At 37.4% G+C, this 24,210-nt stretch overlaps 1 protein-coding gene and 1 pseudogene across 1 annotated transcript; both read left to right on the top strand.

Annotated features, from left to right (window-relative positions):
- The first annotated feature begins 250 nt into the window (after nt 1-250).
- Nucleotides 251-16,390, top strand: LOC150092405 (protein obstructor-E-like). Its single transcript, XM_090415091.1, has 5 exons — nt 251-364; nt 12,280-12,519; nt 15,309-15,494; nt 15,628-15,826; nt 16,227-16,390. The coding sequence occupies exons 1-5, from the start codon at nt 316-318 to the stop codon at nt 16,243-16,245; spliced, it is 693 nt and encodes a 230-aa protein (XP_090271217.1). The 5' UTR covers nt 251-315; the 3' UTR covers nt 16,246-16,390.
- Nucleotides 16,391-16,487: 97 nt separating this feature from the next.
- LOC150092404 (eukaryotic translation initiation factor 2 subunit 3, Y-linked pseudogene) lies at nt 16,488-17,494 on the top strand (annotated as a pseudogene).
- The last annotated feature ends 6,716 nt before the right edge of the window (nt 17,495-24,210 follow it).

The raw sequence follows: 24,210 nt of genomic DNA, 5'->3' as shown, positions 1-24,210 counted from the left end.
GTGTTTTAAGCAAATGTTTGTAAAAACATAATTTGTTAGCGCCCACCATCAGAATGTGCACTACTGATACAGAAGAACAAGGATGCTACGAAAAAGAGAACTACCATCTACCGTATCAGGTGTTAACCATGGCGGCTCGTTTGGCCTCTACGTTTCCAGGTACTACCAGGTGAACGTGGTGTGTCGGGCTCAACGACCACAAGGCCGTCAATAACTCCAAAAGAAGGCTAAGCACCACGTGATTACTCCAGTTTTCACCGGGTGGTTGACAAAAGCACAAGAACGTAGCATAGGAAGCTGCACGGTCGTTAGGAAATGCAACAATTTCTTGTATTGGTGCTTCTACTGGCTCTGGGAGCCAACTGTAAGTAATCCTAACCACGTAAGCATTTAAAAAGCTATTTATATTAGTTTATATTGTTAATGTTAATGCTGTCAGGCATGTAGTGTGTTTAGTATTATACTATAACATATGTTCACTTCTCTACGCGAAAATAAATATTTCTAACAGATAATATTAAGCCATGATGCAGATTTAATATTAGACTATCAGATTCTGTTAGCATAAAATGTGCATTTTACGTTATCATAAAGCTGATAACGTAAAATGAATAACTTAAGTTAGGTACGTGTACCAAAAGACAAAAGACAAGTAAAGTATTTTGACACCATATGGCGCCTAAGTAGCAAGTCAAAACTTTATTAAATAAGTAACTAGATATAGGAAAGCAGAAGTTACTTGTTACTTACTTCAAATAGAACTGACTTTAAAAAAAGATGCGCGCTGGTTAATTTCAAGATTCTTATTTGTGATAATGGACTACTAAACCAGGAACACAGACACTTGCCTCCAGCTAATCAGTAACCGCCTAGCGTCACTTCCTCAAAATAATTTGGGCTGCCAGAAACATGATTAATAATAAATGTTTATTCAGAAGTGAAAAAAATCAATTTAAATTGTCCCGTCTATTAAAAATAAGTGAAATGTTTAAGCAAGTATTTAGAAAAATATATTCTGATAAAAATGGCAGCTCACGACAAGGAAAAAAAAATTTCTTTATGGCTATTACATATTTTTCGGATCGCTACTTTTTGCCATAAATGGTTTTATCTTTTGCTATGATGTCATGTTTGTAATCATAAACAGATCTGCACACTGTTATGCCTTCTAAATGTCCTAAAAAGTTCTATCATACTGCGAAGCAAGTAAACAAGTTAGAAGCTTCAGAGATCAGTTTGTATTTAAAGTCCATGTCTGTTTTTCATAGGTGCAAACTTAAAAGGTTTTTCATTTTATAAATTTGAACTAAGAAGCGAAAGAAAAAGCTACAACATTAAATTTTTGAGACTTTATAGAAACAGGGAGGAAGTATCTATTTGTATGTACGTACGGCAATCAAAAACATCCATGCTTGTGGCAGAATTCAAAATCAGAGCCTATTGGCTGGAAAATTGATATATTTGCTACTGCGCTCGCACGCGCGCGCGCGCGCACGCACGCACACACACACACACACACACACACACACACACACACACACACACACACACACACACACACACACACACACACACACACACACACACACACACACACACACACACACACACAACTATTTGTTATGGCCAAAGATCGACGCCACTAAAATCTAAAATGAAAACCATCTAGCGCGAAGCTCACGGAAAAAGTTAAGCAAGTTTGAGAGCGGTTAGTAGTTGGAAGGAGTGAAATTGTTCGATGCTGTTGGTACACTCTCCTTCGATGAGTCTTTGGACTCTCTGGAGGTGTCAAATAATAATAATAATAATAAACAAATTCTTGGAATGTATCCCATAACATTTTACGAAAAAAACAATTCCAAAGTATCTTATGGCATTTTTGCTTCAAGGAGCAATCCAACTTGGTTATGCTAGTAATCAGGTCAAGAGAAATCTGAAATTCTAAGTAAAAATAAACGTGAACAGAAACATAATATATTTATATCTGGAGCTTTGTGAAGGCGATAAATATGACTGTCCCAGTGGAACATATCAAGTAGAATAGCAACTTCGTATTCATGTTAGGTAATGTGATCGGTGTACTTGATAAGAAATATTACCGGGATTTAAAAATCCCATACTGGGCGAAATAAAAGCAGTAACATTATCTTTTTTATGATCTCAATTCTGTTCGTACCGTGTGCAGTTAAGGATTTTAATTTTTTTTTTTTTTTTGGCATTTTTTACATGAAACTTTTTCCCATGTTCCCACTTAAGGCCTCCAATAAGTGGAGACGGCGTGTCACACCGGAAGATGAAACTCATCTCCCACCTAAGAAATAACACAATAACAACTTGTGTTGTCATTTATGACTTCACAGCATCTCTTCATTACGCACTACCTACGACGAAATTAAAATATATTTTTTCGATAAAACATTACAAAAATTATGGATGATGCATTGAGCATAATTTAAGATTTCGGAAGTTTTTTTCCCACTTAGATTATAATAAATTTAGTTTTATCCTTTATCAAAGTGTAAGCAAACAAAGTTCGCGCCTGAAGTATCTTCAGGACTGGGGTAACTCATGGTAAAGATGGACCAAGCTGTCATCACTCCTTGTCTAAGTATCTCCCATAATGGAAAGCACATCTCCTTGCGGACATGTATGATGCTATGCATTAAGGGAAGGATCACTACCCAGATCGGTTTTAACCTTTATTGAGGTCTCGTCAGTGGGAGCGTGACCCAGAGGTGGTGATACTAAGGTGGAAGCAATGGAAGAGTCATATTTACCTTTACCACAAGTTGCCTCAGTCTTGAAGATATTTCAGGAGCAAACTTTTGTTTGCTTACACTGGGATAAAGGATTCAACTAAATGTATTGTAGTCTAACCAAGGTAGGAAAAAACTTCCAACATCTTTCTCTAAATCCAGAGTAATTTAATAATAACGTGAGACACCTTTTGGCAACTCGTATAGTTAAATATGACTTCGCCATTGCTTCCACCTTAGTATCACCACCTCTGGGTCTGGCTCCCACTGACGAGACCTCAATAAAGGTTGAAACCGATCTGGTAATGGCCTTTCCCTTAATGCATAGTATTATACATGTCCGCAAGGAGATGTGCTTTGCATTATGGGAGATATTAAGACAAGTAGTGATGAGAGCTTGATCCACTTTTATCACGAGTTGTCTCAGTCCTGAAGATACTTCAGGCGCAAACTTTGTTTGCTTACACTTGGATAAAGGCTTAAAATAAATTTATAATTTAAGATTGTCCGTTTTTCATGTATGGAACTGTTTTTACTAGACTTAAGTAGTCAGTAAAGTATTTGTTCTTACACAATTATTATTATTATCGTGTGTAAATAATTAATCCTGAGAATGAAACTCATGATCCGACTCAATTAGCTTTATATCCTATCCTTTATATATCTATGAGCAGTGAATCTGTGGAGTTTATTTAAGGAATGATTTAGCGATGTTGCAAACAGAAGCAAGCTCAAGTTATTCGAGAAGTGAATTTATATCACATGAGTAGCTGGAAAGTTGAAATTAATGGGAACTATATTCTACAGTGTTACTTTCGATGGAACAATTGACCAAGCCGGTTTTCCTAAGTAGCTCAGCCTTTATGATAAGTGACCAAGTCGTACATTTTTCTTGCTTGTAAAATGTCTCGAAATCTAGTTTAATTTGGTTCGCTTAGACCGACCCACTTTTGACCTCGGTAAAACAAACCAGTCCTCCTTCAGGACTTCTTATCTTAAAGAAAAAGGAGCTGGGGGGGAAAAATACGACTTCCGTGAGTTAGTAGGTCTATTGTGTAACCTTGCAGTTACCTTGCAATTTCAGGAAACTCGTTTGCAATTCAAGAAAACTAGTTCTGGATACAAGCTGCAGTATGTTTTAACGGCTTTAAGCAATTTAAAAGCCTGTTATATTTATTACAGGGAACCGATGTTTGCTTATGCATGCACGTTGAGATTTTGTGATTTCTTTTTGTGTATAGAATCCAAATAATAACAAGATGCTTCCACCGGTATCGTATGGACCTAAAAGAGTATGTAATTAATCTTATGCACCTGGTTCGTTTCTTTTTCGATAGTTTGACGTGCAATAGGAACTATTAATAATAGTTATTGATGAATTTTATTTGTCCTTACTTTCTGTTTCTTACTATGTCGACCTAAATATTGGAAGACTGGTTCCACGAATCATATTAATATTTCCGATATGGTTCAATTGCCACCTTATGTCCTTAAATCCAAATTACTGTGTTTAAGAATATAAACGTGTTAGCTGTTTTGATTTTACTACATCGAAGTCATCGATAATCATCAACGAAAAAATAGAAATTTCTGGTTTTCGAGTTAGTCACTCCATGGCAGGATCCTTGTGATCTACTAAGCAACTAAGGCAATGCCAAGTTTGAAAGGCGACAAAATCAGGAAAAAATTGTATCTCCACCATAAAAATCCTACTTATCTACACCAATAATCGTTTATCTTGGGGCAGATAAGTAGGTTTTTTTTTTTCCTCCTGTAAACTAGTGTTTTTATTGCAGCTCAGAAAAATTAATCAAGTACGTACACTATTTCAGATTAAAATACGACTGTGAGAGTTCTTTCATCGAATTTCGTGTACAATTTTCAGCAATCGATCCGCATACTCGTTTACTGACAGAGGACGATAGACTGGGTGAGGATTTGATACTGCACTAGCTCAGACTAACAACATACAATAAGTCAATATACGTTATCGTGAAAAAAAAAACATTTTCCTGTAATAGGAACCATGTACTGATACCTAAAGCACATCCATCAAGGCCTACCTTTATCGAATTCAGATATCATCCTAAACAGAAAAAACGAGACTATGCCCGTATCTCTTTTTATTTAACAAATTGAGAAAATCAACTATGATCCTCTTCAAGATAGTTTCCTTATGAGTTGACACACAGCTGCATACAATGCTGCCAACGTTCAAAGCAATTCTGCAGATTATTTTCTGAAAGGCTGTTGAGGATCTCCGTCGTTTTTGCTTTCATATCCTCTACCGACAAAAAATGGGTCCCTTTGAGCTTTGACTTAATCTTTGAGAAGAAGTAGAAATCGCAGAAGAGCAGGTTTGGCGAATAAGGGGGGGGGGGGTGCTCAAGCACAGGGATGTTGTTGTTAGCTAAAAACCGCTTCACAGAGAAAGCGTTGTGTGTCTGGAGTGGTTGTCTTGATGCAAAATCCAACCATTTCTCGAAAATTCTGGTCATTGTCTTCTCGCGCGTTCGTGCAATTTCGTCAAGACTTCAATGTAATACTGCTAATTTACCATCTGGCCGCTGGAAATCCACTCTGCCATTGCAATCTGGATAGCGAAGAAAACAATCAACATGGCCTTGAACTTCGAACGACTGGTGTGCTTTTCTTGGAGATGTTGCTGACTTCCACTGCATTGATTGTCGCTTGGTTTCCGGACCATACGTAAATATACAAGTTTCATCACAAGTAATTACCGAATTCAACAAATCTGGTACATCGTTAATGCGTTACAAAATGTCCAAACACAGTTCCTTGGACCGGTTAGAGCAGGTTGTTTATCCTGTTAATAAGAGATGCCAGTGAAAACAAAGCAGTTTGGTACAGACGTGTGGGTTGTAGTGCATAACACGTTAATGCCAAGGCTTACTTACTATCGCATTATAGATATTGTATTCTGTATCCCGCTATTGTGTCCATAGTTAAATTTAAATCTGGAAATAAAGAAAAAAATATCCTCAAACTTTATTATAGACACACTGCAGTTTTCCTGGAAACTTGCTACAAGCTTCATGAACTGCAGTATTTCAAATTATGATCTTGGTGATTGTTAGTCCAGCTACCTATGTTCGGCAAAAATAACTATGCAGCTCTGTATCATGTTTCAATTCATGATAGGCTGTTTTGAATTTCTCTCTCCCATCAACCGTACAATATTTCCATTGACTGATTTCACGTACCGTCCATTCCTGCTAAGGATAAGGTCAATGGCACAGACGTTATGATGCATGAAACATTAACGCCAAGGCATTAATTGAAACATTAACTCAAAAGATACCATCATATTATGGATACTGTGACATGCTCTAAAGTGTACATTTTTACTTTTATATTTCTCACAAATATCCGTGTTAATCTTCTTTTGTCTAATCTTCTGTTAACAAGTTTCCACTCAAATTCTAGCTGATTCATATATTAACAACATGAGGAGAAGGATAATCTGATGAAATAGTAAACTTCCTACTCTGATGCTCACAAATATGTTAAAGGAAAGTGGATTTTTAAAGTAATTTATTAGTTCGAAATGTGTTTAGGAAATATTAGTATTTATACTTCAAATCTGTAACTCTGATTTAGCAAATAAACTAGTTTTGTTTAGGCTGAATAAAGACGTTACTTCTGTTAACAAAATAGAGGTAGATAGAAAGAAAAAAAGAGGATGAGAAATTGGCTCTGTAAATTTTAAGCCAGTGTATGGATATTAATCAGCAAATCATCGTGTTTTTAGAAGCTTAAATGAAAGAAAGAATTAGTGCCCGGGATCAGTGGAATATTCTTTAAGAAACTACCTACAGAACAGTAGCATAACGAACTAACAGACCATCTTTGATTAGAGTGAGTCTGTAGGAGAGGAGCATCTATTGATATGATTGTCTTCATGTGGACAATGTAAAGCATTTTTAGAGGTTTCAGGTGCATTAATTGAAATGTGAGAACAGTATTCTTTCCTTTGAGATTTATATATGTGACTTATTAAGCGTAGGAATACCAAAAAAAATATAGTAAACTCTCTTTTTGTGTTGAGCAGCTGTTACTTGTACTACTGTAGATTTGGCAGAAACAGAGAGTATGGTGAATGCCAGTCTGACGAAGGGTGCCCGCATATGGAATTATCTACACAAGGCACAATGTGAAAACTGTCTCTGAAATTTGTGATTTTAGCAGGACAAACTGCAAGTTTTTGTTGTAAGCAGGAAGAATGGATAGCGCTATCATCAGCAAAACTGTAAATAGAGTTTGAAGTAGGTTAGTGTGTGTGAGAGAGAGAGAGAGAGAGAGAGAGAGAGAGAGAGAGAGAGAGAGAGAGAGAGAGAGAGAGAGAGAGAGGGGGGGGGGGTCGTTTCTGTACAACAGGAAGAGATGGTAAAAATAACAGTCCAGAGGAACATCAGCATTAATAGGAAAATCTGATGAGAGAACCTCCCTCCGCCACAACATGCAATAAACGATCCGAGAGAAAACTGGCAATGCAATTACAAAGGTGAAAGGCAGCAACTAAGATGGCAATTTGCTCTTAATCCCTCCATGCCAAACCCCATGAAATGCTCTGAAATGTCAAGTGCAAAAGCAGAATTCTTCTTTCAAATCTTTCCATGCCATATTCAGAAATCAGTGATGCAAGCGGGATGATTCACTGTAGATCCCAGCTGGCAGAATCCATACTAATAGTCACTGATTAGTAGACAGATTTTCTGACAATGTCTGTTGATAATATCCTCCATTATTTTAGGCAGTAGTAGATGTGAGAGCAAAAAGTCAATAGTTTTCAGGTAGACCCTTGTCTCCTACTTTGTGTCGACTACTTTTTGGAATTGATGTGCATGGGCTTTGATCCATGCTGCTGAGTGAATACCGGATGAGTATAATATCCCACTAGTTGTGCTAGCGAAGATAAGGGACAACAGTTAGTCCAGGAGCGTATCTTGGGAGTAGAGGTGATTGGATACCATCAGGATTAGAAGAATATTTGGGTAAGCAGTTTGTTCAACATTCTTCAACTGAATTTCTCATGGAAGTTTACATGAGGCATACGATGCAGTGCTTCAGGTAAAGCTAGAGGTGATTTACCTTGGTAACCTAATGGAGTTAGAGGAGAAGAATGATCCTATTCGGAAGCTTTTAAAGAAAAAAAATATATACTATACTATATGTATTAATTCTGAAACTCAAACTCTGGGCACATTTGCCAGAGGAATGGGAATTACCTTTTGTTTCAGATGCACGGTGTATGCCTTCATTTTGTTATCAAGCCGAATTTAGTATTTTGGACATACTTTTAATATCCGTGAAAATACTTCAAAATTATCTGTTAGATCAAGCTGATTTCTGAACGTATTGCAATGTAGTGCCATCTAGCAATCCTGTAAAATAATTAGAAAATGTATAATATATTCTGAGATCTCTGTCCCAGTACAACCAAATTTAACAATGAGTATTATTTACGGCAAAAAAAGAGAATGGATTTTCACTTATTTGCAATTAAATATTTTTGACTAAATTTATATGCTAAATAAATTCCAACAGAAAAATGAAATCAATTGGCGTGTTTTTACGCTTTGTTTTAAAAAGAAAGAAAAATACGCCCTCTATCCAAAAAGTAACCGAACTTTTCGAAAACAGAAGAAACTAGTGGCGCCACCTATTGTAAGCCTTATTTTTAAACATTTCTTATTATTTGATTGTACCTTGGTAATACATTATTAGGCCGACAAATTTTTATAAATTAGCGAGAGCAGAATTGATAAAATATTTATGTGGTTGAGTGACCTAAACTAGTTCGACCGGTTATAGATGCATTAATCATTGACTCGACAAAAGTTGCAAACTGTACTAAATTAACTATGACTTCTTTTTTTAAATCTATAACAAACAGGTAGTGGTAATTAGCGAATAAAAGCAAAATAGCGACTTTGAGACCTACTGCAAAAATAATAATAATGGCAAATTTCTTATTTGTGTTTATTTATTTGTGTATATATACACATATATCACCCATGAAAGTGGAAAAACTATAGCCATTTAGTATTAGACAGATTAGCTAAGACTAAGATTTACACCCTCTGTCCAAAAAGAAACCGAACTTTTCGAAAATAGGAGAAACTAGTGGCGCCACCTGTTGTATCTTTTTGTTGTCGAAAGCGACAACCTTCATTAGTGATGTGTCAACTGTTTATGACACTTGTTTCAATAGAAGCCGAGTTATAGTGCCAAGCAGAGGAATAGTGAGGCTATGGCCAATGTGACCCCGTCCATAGGCGCTAATTTTACATAGGCGCAAAAATTGAGATTTTTAAAGTTTTTTTTTTAGAACAGCGTAATTTTCTTTCCTGTCTATAGGCGCCAAAATTCCTCACGACGTCTCTGGTGCCAAGAGTGACAGTGTGTTTTAACGAAGTTGGTCGTCACGATGTTCATGCCGTAAGCGACGAATTCTAGCTATCAATCGCTTCAAAATTTCGAGATAAAACTCACCACTGACAGTTTGGCCAGGCGAAACGAATTCTGTGTGGATAATGCTCTTGGAAGAGTAGAAACAAATCAGCATTGTCTTTACTTTTGACTTCGCCATGCGACATTTTTTCGGATGTCCCCCTTCTGATGGTCTTCACTCAGCACTTTGGCGCTTTGTTTCGGGCTCATACTCAAAACCACGTTTCGTCACCAGTAACGATCGTTTCAAGGAAGTTTGAGTCCTTACGAGCGGTTTTAATGAAGTCTTTGCAGTGTTCAATTCGATACATTTTTTGGTCGTCGGTCAACTTCGGGAACAAATCGCGAATTCAATTTACGGAGACCCAAATGTTGTGCATAGTTGATTTTGGAATTCCCAATTCATTTTCACTCAATCTCACGAACGATTTCAGGTTTTCTTTGATGAAATCACGCACCTTTTGGATTAACTTCGCTCAGTCCAGTTTTTGACGCCCCGGCTTTTCGTCGTCCTCAAGCGTCTCACGACCACTTTGAAATCGCTTAAACCACTCGTAAACTTGAGTACGGGATAAGCATTCATCACCGTATGCTTTTTGAAACATTTAATGAGCTTCGGTAAAACGTTTACCAAGTTTAACACAAAAGTCAATCGCAGCTCTCTGTTTGAAACTCATTTTCGGACCGTTTGTGAAAACACACTGTTTCTTGGCACCATAATTCGGCTTCAAACTAAACAAAGATCTTAAACAGTTGACACAACACCAGCAACCTTCATTAGTGTTGTGTCAACTGTTTAAGATCTTTGTTTAGTTTGAAGCCGAATTATGGTGCCAAGAAACAGTGTGTTTTCACAAACGGTCCGAAAATGAGTTTCAAACAGAGAGCTGCGATTGACTTTTGTGTTAAACTTGGTAAACGTTTTACCGAAGCTCATTAAATGTTTCAAAAAGCATACGGTGATGAATGCTTATCCCGTACTCAAGTTTACGAGTGGTTTAAGCGATTTCAAAGTGGTCGTGAGACGCTTGAGGACGACGAAAAGCCGGGGCGTCAAAAATGAAGGTTGCTGCTTTCAACAACAAAAAGATACAACAGGTGGCGCCACTAATTTCTTCTATTTTCGAAAAGTTCGGTTTCTTTTTGGACAGAGGGTCTATATATAAAAAATAGAGAAACAGAAAAAAAAACATTTAAGCCACAACCCAAAACCTATAAAACAACAAAATACATGAATAAAGAAATAAAAGAAAAGATAAAAATACTAACAACAGATTTAGAAAAATGGGTGACCTATTTCCAAAATCTCTGGACAGATGAGAACAATCAAATAAAATTTTATAAAACAAAGAATGGCTTAACAGAAAATATGACAATGCTAGAACTGAAAAACACGATAAAGAAGATGAAAAATAGTAAAACACCAGGAGAAGACAATATAAATATAGAACTATACAAAAATTGAGGTGGTAAAAAATTTAATGAAAGACTTAATTTTTTTAATATGATTTGATTATGAAAAAGTCTTTCACAAAATTAGTAGACAAAAATTACGTGGGCTGTTCAATAAGTAATAAGACTAATTTTACTGTGGCGAAACCACTCATCACAATATTAATTTCTGTAGAATAAAGAAATGTTGCTGTCTGTATTAACAAAAGAGGTTGATAGATGGCGTATACGGGCTGATGTGCCAGAGGCTCACGTGACTAGACACAAGTACTCATCGGCGCGCCTACGAGGCGCGACCAGTCTTCGAAATGGAAGCGTCCTTGGAACAGCTTTATGCAATTCAATTTTGTGTACGTTTGCAAAAATCGGCATCGGACGCTTTTAACATGACACGCGAAGCTTTCCACGATGAAGCAATGTCGAGGGCAAGTGTTTTTCGCTGGCATGAAACTTTTAAGGAAGGAAGGCAAAATGTGGAAGATCTTGAACGTGAGGGAAGACCTTCAACGTCCATCACAGAGACAATGATCAACACAGCAGCGATTATCATCAAGCACGTCAAAAGGAAGCGTCCATTGCTGAAGAATGGCTTCTTATTGCACCACGATAATGCAAGGCCACATATTGCTGGTTGTGTAGTGGACGTTTTGCAGAAGATCAACACTGATATCCTACCACACCCTCCATACAATCCTGATCTCGCACCGTGCGATTTCTGGCTGTTTCCACAGCTCAAGAAACCACTAAGAGGCCGCCATTTCGAAATCAACAAAGCATGTGTAAAAGCTGCGGAGGCGGTTTTGAAAGAACTCTCAAAAAACGGGCTCTCACACGTGTTTAAGAAGTGGACGCAACGTTGGGACAAATGCATCGCGTCTCACGGTAGTTACTTCGAAAAAGACCATGTAAATGATGACGATTAAAGGTAATCTGTTTTCTGTATAAATATAGTCATTACTTATTCAACAGCCTACGAATTTAAAATATTAACCGATTTAAACATACTAAACCAACTTTTACAATCTATTCAAGAAATATATACAGGAAATAAAATAGCAGTTAAATTAGAACACATCTCAGAATGGAAAGATATATCAAGAGGAGTACGACAAAGATGTGAAGGGGCTTCAAAGACTCCAATCTATTCTACATTCTCTATTAAGAACTTAAAAAAGTCTACTCTAGCACAGCGTGGAGTGTACCCTATCATTTTTTGTTCAAATATCTTTTACACCGAAGCCATTTTAAATTTAAGCGATTATTCAAAGCGAGTGCCGAAGCACCAAACAAAACATCTCATAGAGAAAATGACTGAATTTCGGGAGTGTGAAAGTGAGATTAGGGTTAACTGTCACGCAGTGTGCAGCAAGCATTATCTGCTAGAATTTTTGATGCACTATTTCAAATATGAGAATACGATTCTCATATGATCAGAGAGGAATTAACTATCCAGTCACACAGGGCAGAAGGCAATTCCAAAGAGATCATGTAATGATAAATATTACTTTATATCTTAAAATTACATTCATGTTTAACAATCTGCATAGATTAAATAGAAAGAACCTAAAAGACATTTTTTATTTTATAATTCCCACAGGTGCTCCTCAATTAGGGCCAGTTCTACCGCATGCACTTTCTGAACCAGTCAATAACTGTCCGGAATGGGGAGTATACGTTTATCCACATCCAAAAGCATGCGATCAGTATTACAAGTGTGAAAATGGTACTTTCACCCACGAGAAATGTCCAAATGGTCTCGTGTTCGATGAACACAATCCCATTTTCGAATTCTGCAACTATTTCTGGAAAATTAATTGTGGAGAGAGAACCGAAATAGGTAAGAAGTGAAAAGATAGCTTAAGCATGTGCTTTTAAAATAGCATTTTAATTTTTCTATTTCTCGAAATGTTGTTACTACAATCGTGTTACAAAAATATATATACATATATCATCTCTTTACTTTATATAGATGATGTTATATTCCTAAATAAATATAGTATGTCAGTATGGCAGGGAAAAGACCCAGAGAAAGATCAAGATCTAGGTGGATTGATGCGTAAGAATATCCCTGACCTTCGTGATATGATCTACCAGTACTGGAGTCTTGACAGATAACAAATTAATTTGCAGGAAAACTATCAACAGAAAGTTATTAATGATGTGAAATTTTCATGTGGTCCTATCGTGATATCCTGCACATCCTCTGAGTATACATATCAGAGATTTGATTCAAATACAATGATCGTGTAACATCCTATTTCTGTGTTTTTAGAACTGTTTAGTTTCTTAAGAAAAAATGATGGTTCCACTCTGTATGGAATAAGAAAGTAATTAGTAAAACACTAAACTAGTTAGCTAATCAGATGTTATTTATGAGAATCTCAGCCAAGAAAAGTTGTAAACCTATTGTCATGGGTTTTCATGGATTGTAAACCTATTAACATGGATGGTACGAGCCAACCTTCTGTTGGCTCGTACCATCCGAGACAGCCTTCACTCATCTCGAGCATTGATGAGCCATGGTCTGCCCACACATTTCCGGTGGTTCGTGGTTTTTCCCCTCCTCGGACCACTTTTTGAAGGGACTCACCACGGCTGACCGTGAGCACCTCGCAAGCTTTGCGGGCTCGGAAATGCTCTACCCAAGTCGTCTATCAAACTCGCCTGAGTCCTGAGTTCCTAACGTGTATATATATATATATATATACACGTTAGGAAATTTGAATCATATAACTGGATCTCTGAAAGAATAATAATGGCTAGACTTAAATTAAATAAGAAATTTATTACAATTATAAGAATATATGCACTTCAAGAAGGAAAAAAACAATCTGAAACAGAAGAATTCTATAAAAAACCCCAAAGATTAACTCAGAACCCAAATAAACAAGATTACTTAATCATTGCAGGCGATTTCAATGCTAGAGGATCAAATACATTTCAAGATTAAATAGGTAATCAAGGAGAAAACACCATAAATAACAATGGAAGAGAACTCAGGGAATTTGTGGCCTATAATATTGGAAGATCACCATCTCTGGGTCTGGCTCCCACTGACGAGACCTCAATAAGGGTTGAAACCGGTCTGGGTAGTGGCCCTTCCCTTAATGCATAGTATTACACATGCCCGCAAGGAGATGTGCTTTGCATTATGGGAGATACTGAGACAAGGAGTGATGAGAGCTTGGTCCACCTTTACATGAGTTGGCTCAGTCCTGAAGATACTTCAGGCGCAAACTTTGTTTGCTTACACCTGGATAAAGGATTAAACTAAATTTATTATATGTGGCCTATAATAGTTTGAAAATCACCAACAACTTCTTTAAACATAAAGGTATACAAGGGAAGCCAGAGAATATAAAAGCATCATTGACTATATAATAGTGGGTGGAAAATTGAAGATGGTAAGAAATTGCAGAGCATGCAGAGGATGCAGTATTGACTCAGACTATTATTTAGTAATCAGTACTATTAAGATCCCAAACCAGAGTAATGGAAACAATACAAGAACACAAAAACAAAAGCAGGATCAATTTAAGATAGGACTGTTACAGCATGATAGTGTTAGAGAACTATATCAAAGAAGACTGACAAATCTTACAAAGAAAATAAATGAAGATACAGATATGAAAATGAATGGCAAAACATTAAGAAATAGTAAAACAAGCAGCATATGAAGCCATAGGAACAAAATTGCGAACAAAAAGAAAGAACTAAGAACTTGGAACCCAGAAATAGAATGTTTAATAAGGAAGGGGAAAAAATGTATTTTAATGGTTAAACAACATAATCAAAACTGGGAAAAAATTGTATCAAGATTAGAACATTGACATAAATTGACCTCAACTAAAGAGCTATAAAATCATTAAAAAATGACTTAAGGAACAAAGGATAATCTACAATTAGAAGGCCCCTCCACAAAAGAATGGACCAATCACTACACCCAGCTTCTAAACAATAATAATCAAATTGAGATAAAACAAATAATAAATCAATAAACAAATGAAGAACCAATACAGTTAAATGATCTAAAGAAAATATTAGAAAAACTAAAAAATAGAAAAGCTGCAGAAGAAGGTGGAGTGAATTCAGAACTATACAAATACAGCTCTAAACCATTCCAATTACGATTAATTAAAATTCTAAACAGAATATGGGAAGAAGGAAACATCCCACAAGAATGGAAGACAGCAACATAAACATATTCAAAAAAGGAAACAAGAAGGATTACGGAAACTACCGAGGAATGTCCTTATTAAATGCATGCTATAAAATATATCTAGATATAATTAAAAGTAAATTAACACCATGGGCCGAGGAAATTAGAAGAACAATGCGGCTTTAGGAAAGGAAGATCCTGCATATCCACATTTACACTCAAACAAATTATAGAAAAACGATTAGAATTTAACTTGCTTAATTTAAAGCTCCACCTTCACCTCCACCTCCCTAGAAAAACATTCTCCACCACTAGTCTTAGGAACTTCATTTCTTCAAATCCTTAGCCCACCCACGGTACAAAACGTACTATAGGTTTACAAAATAACCGTTTTTATATTTATGTTGATTATGCCAACTCACAGTATTCCATTATTGAAAGATTTATTATTTTATTTATTTTACTAGAACCTCCCATCAGTTCACCGAATTGCCCTTGGCAATGGGGAATCTTCCCAACAGACAGCTGCACCCATTACCACAAGTGTGCATGGGGAGAATCAAATGTTACCGCTTGTGAAGAAGGACTAGCTTATCTCCACGACACTCATTCCTGCACGTGGCCAGATGAGGTCCCCGGATGTGACAGCGAAGGTAGAAAAACATTCTCATAATTGTGCACGTAAAATAGTATATGTGTCTGTTAACTTTTCTCAGAAAAAAAATTTAAATATCTCCTTTATTATTTAGCAAGATCGTCAATGTAGTATTTCCCATTTTCTTTCAGCTATTGTTGGATTTAAATGCCCTGACAAAATTGCAGGTCCTGCTTCCAAATTCTATCCATTCCCTCGTTATCCTCATCCTGACTGTACAAAATTGTTTGTATGTGTTAATGAGAAGCCTCGTTTATTGAACTGTGGCTACGGATCCGCCTTCAATCTGTACAGTTACACCTGCGACTCTCTGAACAACGTCCCTGATTGGTAAGACCAAAATAGTTTTGTTTTTCTGTGTAATTTGCCTGATAAAATAGAGAAATGAGGGAAAAAGGGGAAAAAAAAGATCGCTGAATGAATACAAATTCTTACTCTGAAAATTCGAACACATACTATACTTATCAATTTGGTTGGGCTCGCGCTAGCCTATCGTATAGTGAATGTAAGCAGTAAACTGGAACAAATGATGATTGAGTTATACGTTTTTTCAGAATATTAAAAGTCAACACACACACACACACTGAAAGACGGGGTCATCAACCACACCTATCCCTTGAGGCGAAGGCGTGAATAGAGAACTTATTGATTAGAATTAGAATTTATTGATCATTGAATTACTTAATATACAAATACTGTTTAAACAGCTAATATATTATTTCTGTTACAGCAAACCACCTCTAAAATAAATGGTGAAAGCAAGCTCAACCCTTCTGGGAAACACCAAGTAAACCCAGAGTCTAAGAAATCCAACAAGAGATTTATCATCCAATAGTGAAGAATCACAACCACGATGTATAGTTCTCCCAAATAAAAATGAAACAGTATCTTAAACCCGAGTGTTAATAAAAATATTTTTCATTAGGATAATTTGTATGTTTTTTTATTTAAAACAAATCAACAAACTTTTGTTGACAAATTATTTTTTAAGATGTTATTTGTGGTAAGACAGATCAGGACTTGGCATGAGATGGTAGAATAGGAGGAATAGATTTTCACTCAATGGAATTAATTGCCTTGGAAGATTTAGATTGTTGAGGCATGTATCTTTTGTTGACTGTCCTGGTCATGATATTTTCATGGCCACAATATTAAATGGTGCTGCTGTGATGAATGCTGCTTTCCTTTTGATTGCTGGTAATGGTCTTGTCCACAGCCTCAAACCTGTGCACTTAGCATCTATAGAACTTACGAAACTCAAACACATTTTAATTCTTCAGAATAAGATTGATTTAGTAAGAGAAGCTCAAGCCAAAGAACATTGTCAGCAGATACTCAAGTTTGTTCAAGAAACTGTTGCAGGAGCACCAGTAATTCGTATCTCAGCTTAGCTAAAATATAATATTGAGGTCATCGGTGAATATATTGTGGAAAAAATACCTGTGCCACTGAGGGACTTTACATCTGGAACTAGATTGATGTAATCCAATCTTTTGATGTGAACAAGCCAGGTTGTGAGGCAGAAGACCTGAGAGGAGGAGTAGCAGGAGGAAGCATTCTACGTGGTGTCTTGAAGGTGGGTCAAGAAATACAAGTAAGGCCAGGCATAGTGTCAAAAGACCAAGAAGAAAAGTTGATTTGCAGGTTGCAGTACCACGAGGATTAATTGGGGACTGTGGTAACTTTGACTAAAATATTTACAGAATTAGAAATATTATACTCATCTGCGCCGGCTTCTTGGTGTCCGTACAGAAGCGGATATAAAGGGAGCTAAGGTCCAAAAGTTATCAAAAAATTAAGTTCTTATGGTGAATATTGAATCCCTTTCTACTGGGGGTAGAGTATTAGCTGTTAAAACTAATTTGGCAAAAATTAGCCTTACCAATCCTGTTTGTACAGAAGTAGGTGAAAAAGATTGCCCTTAGTCGTTGAGTTGAAAAGCACTGGAGGCTAATAGGTTGGGGTCAGAATAGACGTGGTGTTACCATCAAACAGTGAATGTTTCTGATTATCTGTTAGAAATACCAGTTGTGGTCTATGGTAGATAGCGTTAGTGTAGTTGCAGTCTGTTGGTGATTGAATGGTGGAGACAGTGTTGTAGGGCAGCTGACCTCATCGATCCCTTGATGAGTCCTTGAACTCCGTGGAGGTGTCAAATAATAAACAAACCGTAGAAACGTGGCATAACCCTAGCCTAAACTCCATAATCATACACATTCACATGGCATATTCCGGTAATTGGACCACATTTTTTAATAAGCTCTATAAAACACAGTGGATTAATAAAAGACCCGACAAGTTTTGTAAGTCGTTTGACTTACATCTTCAGGGGTAAAAGATAACTTAAAGTTTAAAACACAAAGAAAAGAGAAATTATTAATAATAGTTCATACTATACAGTTGTAGACGATATATTCATCATATGGCCAATGAACTTTCTTTCTCGATATATAGAAAACCCACAAACACAGGAAGATTTCTTAATGGGGCCTCACACCACCACCCTTCGCAAAAAATAGGTCTAATAAAACCCTAAGGGACAGAGCGTATAACATTTCCAGCACAGAAAAACAGAGAAACGAAGAATTAGAATATCTAACACAGATCTTTCAAAAGAATGGTTATGAAACCAAGACGATCAAAAAAATCCTCCACACACCTCCTACAAGCATCTCACAGAAACAAGATTTCAAAAACGCTATCACGCTTCCATATATCAAAAATGTTACAGACAAGATGGCTAAATTACTTAACAAATATAACATCAAAGTAGCCTTTCTGCCTCTGGAAAAAATTTCGATATTTCTACATCCCCCGAAACCCCCTCATCATCCTTTAAAAAAAACAGGTGTTTACAAAATTATTGTTCTTGCGACATCTGCTACATAGGACAAACAGGAAGATCTATGAAATTCGCATGAACGAACACCAAATGGATGTACAAAACAGAAGACAAAACAAATCAGATCTATCTTTCCATACTACTTCCACCGACATGTCGTACATGGAAAAAACTGTTACATAAGGAAATTTAAAGAAGCTGCAAACATGTTTAAAATACCAACACACAAAGATAGGATTATATTAAATATTATTTTAAAATACCAAAGCAGTGTCTCCTTTCAATGGGGAGCAACCACAGAACCACTGGGATCCCAAATGCTACTTTTTTTTTTCTTAACTAGCACACGCGCTGAAAACTAGAAAGATTATTATTTCAGTTTTGTGCTTTATAATTCTTCCGATAAACTTTGTAAGGAAAGATAAAAGAAACAGAAGAAAAAAAAAACAGAGTAAAAGTTGTTTTTTATTTTATTTTAATATATTAAAATAAAATAAAAAATAATAAATTTTAATTATTTATTAATTAAAATTAATATTAAAATTAGTTATTATTAAAAAAATTAATAAAAAATTTTATTAATAAAATGTATATATATAAATATTAATAAATAATAATTTAATATATTATATTAAAAAATATATATATATAAATAAGGTTTTAGTAATACCGAGCCTTATCAACTTTACCTATACAAGTTGCTACAAGGTGTTTTTTTAAATAAGAATCTCTGGAGGAGATATAGATGTAAAAAAAATTTTTTTTTTACCTTGGGAATAATGTATATTAGGGTTACCAAGTAATTTTTTAAATAAACTTGGTTATTTTACTCCTAATCCCAAGTAAGCAAATAGTTAAGTTTGCGCCTGAACGTATTTAGGGTAAAACATTGAGTTTGACTAAATCAGTAAGTAGCTAACCCTAAAATCTTGATATTTAGGGTCTAGCTACTCACTGAGGAGACCTCAAAAAAGGTTGAAACCGGTCTGGGTAGTGACTCCACCCATAATGTATTTCAGTATACATCTCTTAGTGAGATCTGCTTTACATTATGGAAAATACTAAGAAGAATAGTGATCAAAGCTTTACCCACCTTTATAAGGAGTTGCCCTGGTGTTGCAGCACCTTTAGACTTGCATTACGTTCAGGCGCAAACTTAATTGTTTGCTACACTTGGGATTAGGAGTAAAATAACCAAGTTTATAAAATCACTTGGTAACCCTAATATATATATATATATATATATATAATATAACCCACAAATCTTCAATCTCTCCTCGTATGGAGAATCACACAGGCGTACTACCATGTTGATCGCACGCCTCTGAATCCGTTCCACCTGTTCCACATCTCCAAGAACTCAAGCATCAGATCTGTGTGCCCAATAATCAAGATGAAGCCTTATGAAAGCCAATAACCAGGTAATCCTATGAGCAGTTTCGTCCCCTTTTGCAATATGCCCTCTGAAATTCAACTCCCCATGAACCAATCCTTTGATATCATTGGTGTCATCAATTTCCTTGAGTACATTCCATCAATATGGCTGGTAGTCTTTTCACTCCAAAATGCATAACCGTATACTTTGCACATTAAATTGATATCTGCTCTCCTTTGCCCATACTGTCAGTATATTTAATTCATCCTATAAACCATCAACGTCATCTTTATTGACCATTGATCTACCTAATTTTGCGTCATTTCAAACAACATTTCCCCTCTTCCATATCATTAATATATAAATTAAGTAGCAGTGGCCCAAGTACAGAGTCCTGTTGTATTTCATTAGCCACAGGGTTCCATTTCACCAGACATCACCAACTACCCATTCTTGAATTGTGTCTTAGCCATCGTCTTGTAACCTCCTTTATGCAACTGAACTATTTTCTCCTGTTTCCATTCCCTTGGGAATCTACCAGAGCTGAGATTCAGATGAAACAATCTAGTCAAAGGGAGTACCAATTCCCTTGCACATTCCTGTAATATACAAGCTGATATCCCATCCAAATCCACAGTTCTATGCATATCAAGATTCTGTAATATCCTGTTATGTACTTCAACTTCCTCTACGTCTACGGCCACATTAACCCATGCCTTATCTATTACTGTACTATCTTCGCCTGGATGGTACACTCTTGCAAAGTGATCACTCAATAATTCAACTATTTCGTCTGCTTCAGTCATCTCCCTACCATCTGTTCGTTCATCAAAAAAGATGACTCCAAAGACTCATCGAGGGAGGACACCTACTGTATCTCTCTATCTCCATCACTCAAGCCACCAACTACAACTAACCACAACTATACCAACGCCATCTACCGCCCGCTACCACAACTATTATTTCCACAGACAATCACAAACATCCATACCCATGGCAGAGTTCGAATCCGCAGCCTTTTGGCTGGAGAGCGGATACATTAACCGCTAGGCCAACTAGGCCGGCTAATGCTCATGAGCTTGCTGATCACCTTTGAATCTCCTCCACATGCTTCTCTTTCTCCTTAACTCCAGTTTAATGCTGCAGTCCATCCATTTTTTTTATGTTTGGCCTATATATGAGAGGTTGGCTGGTCAACCTATAGTACTTTAGTACCGTATATGGGTAGTGGGATGGGAAAAAAGAAACTTGTTGACATCGATTTAAAAGTCTGTATATTGTATTCCTTGGATAATGTATCAGGGGGAAGACTATTCCACAGTACAGCAGCAGCAGCAGGGATGAAGGAGGAGGAATAGAAACTTGCTATGTGGGTTTCAAGGTGTAGTGTGAACGGATGTTGGGAAGTGACTGTACATGTTCCAATGGGTTTAGTACAGAGTGAAGGAATTATTGATGTTGTTCCAGATGAGCATTTTCCATGAAAATATTTGTAGAATATACAAACTGCAGAGACTAAACGTCTATGTGAAAGTGGGGGGAGTGAGTCGGTAAGAGATGGATCATTTATCAGTCTAATTGCTCTCCTCTGTATTGAGTCAAGCATTTTGAGGGAGCTTTAAGAAGCCCCACTCGAAATATAGGAACAGTATTCGATAGCTGGCCGGATTTGTGATTTGTATAAGGTTAACACTATTTCGAAGTGAAGTAACGTCTTGAGCGAAAGAGAAAGCCTAGTTTTTTGGAAGCTGAGGCTGCAATGGTTGTGATGTGTTTATGCCAGGAGAGGCCTGATGTCATGGTAATTCCGAGAAGAGAATGGGAAAATGGTTCTTTTTCGTGGGAAATAAGACAGAACTGGGTTTTAATAGCGCGTTGAAGTTGACAAGGTTATCTGAGCCCTATCGGAGGATGTCTTGGAGGTCCGAATTAAGGGGAAGTGTGGTTGGTGTTCTGTGGGTTGAAGTGAGTTGTGTAGGGTAAGGTTTATCAAATGAAGGGGAGGAGTGCAACGTGCTGTCATCTACAAAACTGTGTATTTTGTTGGAGGTGAACTGAAGTAGGTCATTGATGTACAGAAGGAAGAAGGTCAGTGAGAGAACTGAACCTTGTGGGACACCAGCATTAGTTGTATAGTGGGAGGATAGGGAGCCATCTACCATTACACATAGTGTGCATCCAGAGAGGAAGCTGGCAATCCATCTGCAGAAGTCCTGAGTCAGTCCAAATGATGGAAGTTTGCTTAGTAAGCATTCGTGCCAGACCCGGTCACAGGATTTAGAGATACCAAGTGCACTACTTGGCATTGGGCCAAATTTTTTTGGGAGTCCCAAGTCCAGAGATGGGTGATATATGAGGACAGGTCACCTGTTGATCGGCATCGACGGAATCCGTACTGGGGGTGGCTTAATAGCTGGGTACCTTCAGATAGAGTAGGAGTTGAGAATTGTTAGTTTTCTCCATCACTTTAGATAGGATTGAGGTGAGTGAGTGAGATAGAGCGGTAATTAGAAGGCCAAGATTTGTCACCCTTTTTGGGAGTGGTTGAATATAGGCCTATTTCCAGGCTTTGGGATGTATACCAGTGGAGTAACAGACAGCATAGGATAGGTGTCAGTTCTGCTGCACAGACCTTCAGGACAATTGGAGGAATGCCATCACGGCCAAGAGCTTATTTTGTGTCTAATTTTGACAACAGGTTTATGATCTCTTTCTGGCAAAAGGATACAGGGGCATTGTAAGTTGGGCAGTTGGAATAACTGGGGACCATTTGCCATTGTCTGTTATGCGTGCATTGGAGGCAAAGTGTAAAGCAGGAGATTGGCTTTTATTGTGGGTGATGTTGCAATTGAGCCATCTGGGTATGATCAGGGTGGGAGTAGTGTAGGACAAAAGTTTCAACCAATTGCTTTGGCAAGAGACCAAAGGGCATGGCTGCTGCTAGGACAGGCTGCAAGTTTTCTGCGTTTTGCCCGTTCAAATTCTGTTTTGGAAACATTGATAATTTTTTTGTATCTGTTTCGGGCTTCAGTATAGGCACTGAAGGAGGATAGAGTTCCTAATTTGAACGAGTTGTGGTATGCCTGATTTTTCATTTGTACAGCCTTGACACATCTTTTGGAGAACCAGGGCTTGGATTGGGGATGGCAGTTCAGAGACGTGTGGAGAATGTATATTATCATGCCAGTGAGGATTACTTTGGTGATATGTTCGGTGCATATGTCTGGATTAGAAGACTGTAAACAATAGTCCAACCATGGGAATGAAGCATAGTAGTCTCGGAGGCTGTCCCATTTGACACTGTTATAATGCCAAATTACTCTTGTGCAGGTGTGCCTGTGTAAGCGTTGTTGCTTGGGGCAGGAGATGAACACTAGGTTGTAGACATAATTACCCAGTGAGCTCACTACATTCACTGTATATTTGGAAGGGTCATTGGTAGGAAAGAGAGCTAGGGTATTTGGGGAGTGATTTGGGTTATCTGGTATTTTGGTCGGCTTGTGAACAATTTGTGTAAGGTCGTTGGTGATGGCTAATATTTCAACGTCTCTGCCTGCAGGATCTGTACAACTGGAAGAGGAAAGACAGTTGGTATTATGGACATCGAAATCACCTAGGAGGATGATTTCACTATTAGGAGAGTGAGACTGGAGGAAATCAACTTTTGAGGAGAGGAAATTAAAGGGCTCGGAGTGGTTGGTGGTATTAGGAGTGCGATAGGGACAGCAGATGAATTTGACTGAGTGGGTAGGAATGTTTTTAGCCAAAGAAGATGAAAGTTGGGCAATTCTAGGTTAGGTGCTCTCTGAAAGGGTATGCCAGAGTGGATATATACGGACACACCACCCTTGGGTCGAAAGGAGTTAAATAGTGTATAGTTTGGATGGTTGATATGGATAGTGCTGGGGGAAGGTGAAAGTTTTCTGTTAAGAAGAGTAGGTGGGGTTTGGTTGACTGCAGATTATAATGGACACTATTAAGGTTGGAGTTGAGACCACGGATGTTGGTGTAGTGGATATGAAAGGGTCTGTGGGGCATGGCTTTGACCGCAATGTTTTCTATGCAGTGCCTGCATACTGATCTCCTTGGTGGCCACTAGTGGCGTCACTTGGTTTTTTGCACTAGTTTGTTTTGGTTTGTTTGTAGTCTATGGTCCAGCTGTTGTCTCCATTTTGGCGTTTTTCTTCTAGCTGTCTTCGGAGGTGGCGTCTTTGTTCCCTTTGTGCAAAGGTTAAGTAAGGTCGAGCACGTACACGCGATTGAGGCAACTGTCCTTTAACTTGCTATTTATCGCCGTTATTCATTTGGATAAAAGTGTTGGTGTATCACAGATCACTTTTACGAGATGTGGAAAGTTCGTGCCGTCCCTTCTTTTGTTTATGGGTCCGAAACGATGATATTCCTGGGATCGAAGTTGCATTCACCTGCTAGTTTGCTAACTTCTACGCTGACGAGACTAGATGTAATCTTTCGTTGTTGGCTTTTGTTGACGCCATC

This window comes from Typopeltis vanoorti, chromosome 26, assembly GCF_054136105.1.
Source record: "Typopeltis vanoorti isolate ZY-2024b chromosome 26, IOZ_Tvanoo_1.0, whole genome shotgun sequence".
Lineage (NCBI taxonomy): Eukaryota > Metazoa > Arthropoda > Arachnida > Uropygi > Thelyphonidae > Typopeltis > Typopeltis vanoorti.
The sequence above is the reverse complement of the archived record's forward strand: the minus strand, read 5'-3'. Positions and strand labels throughout refer to the sequence as shown.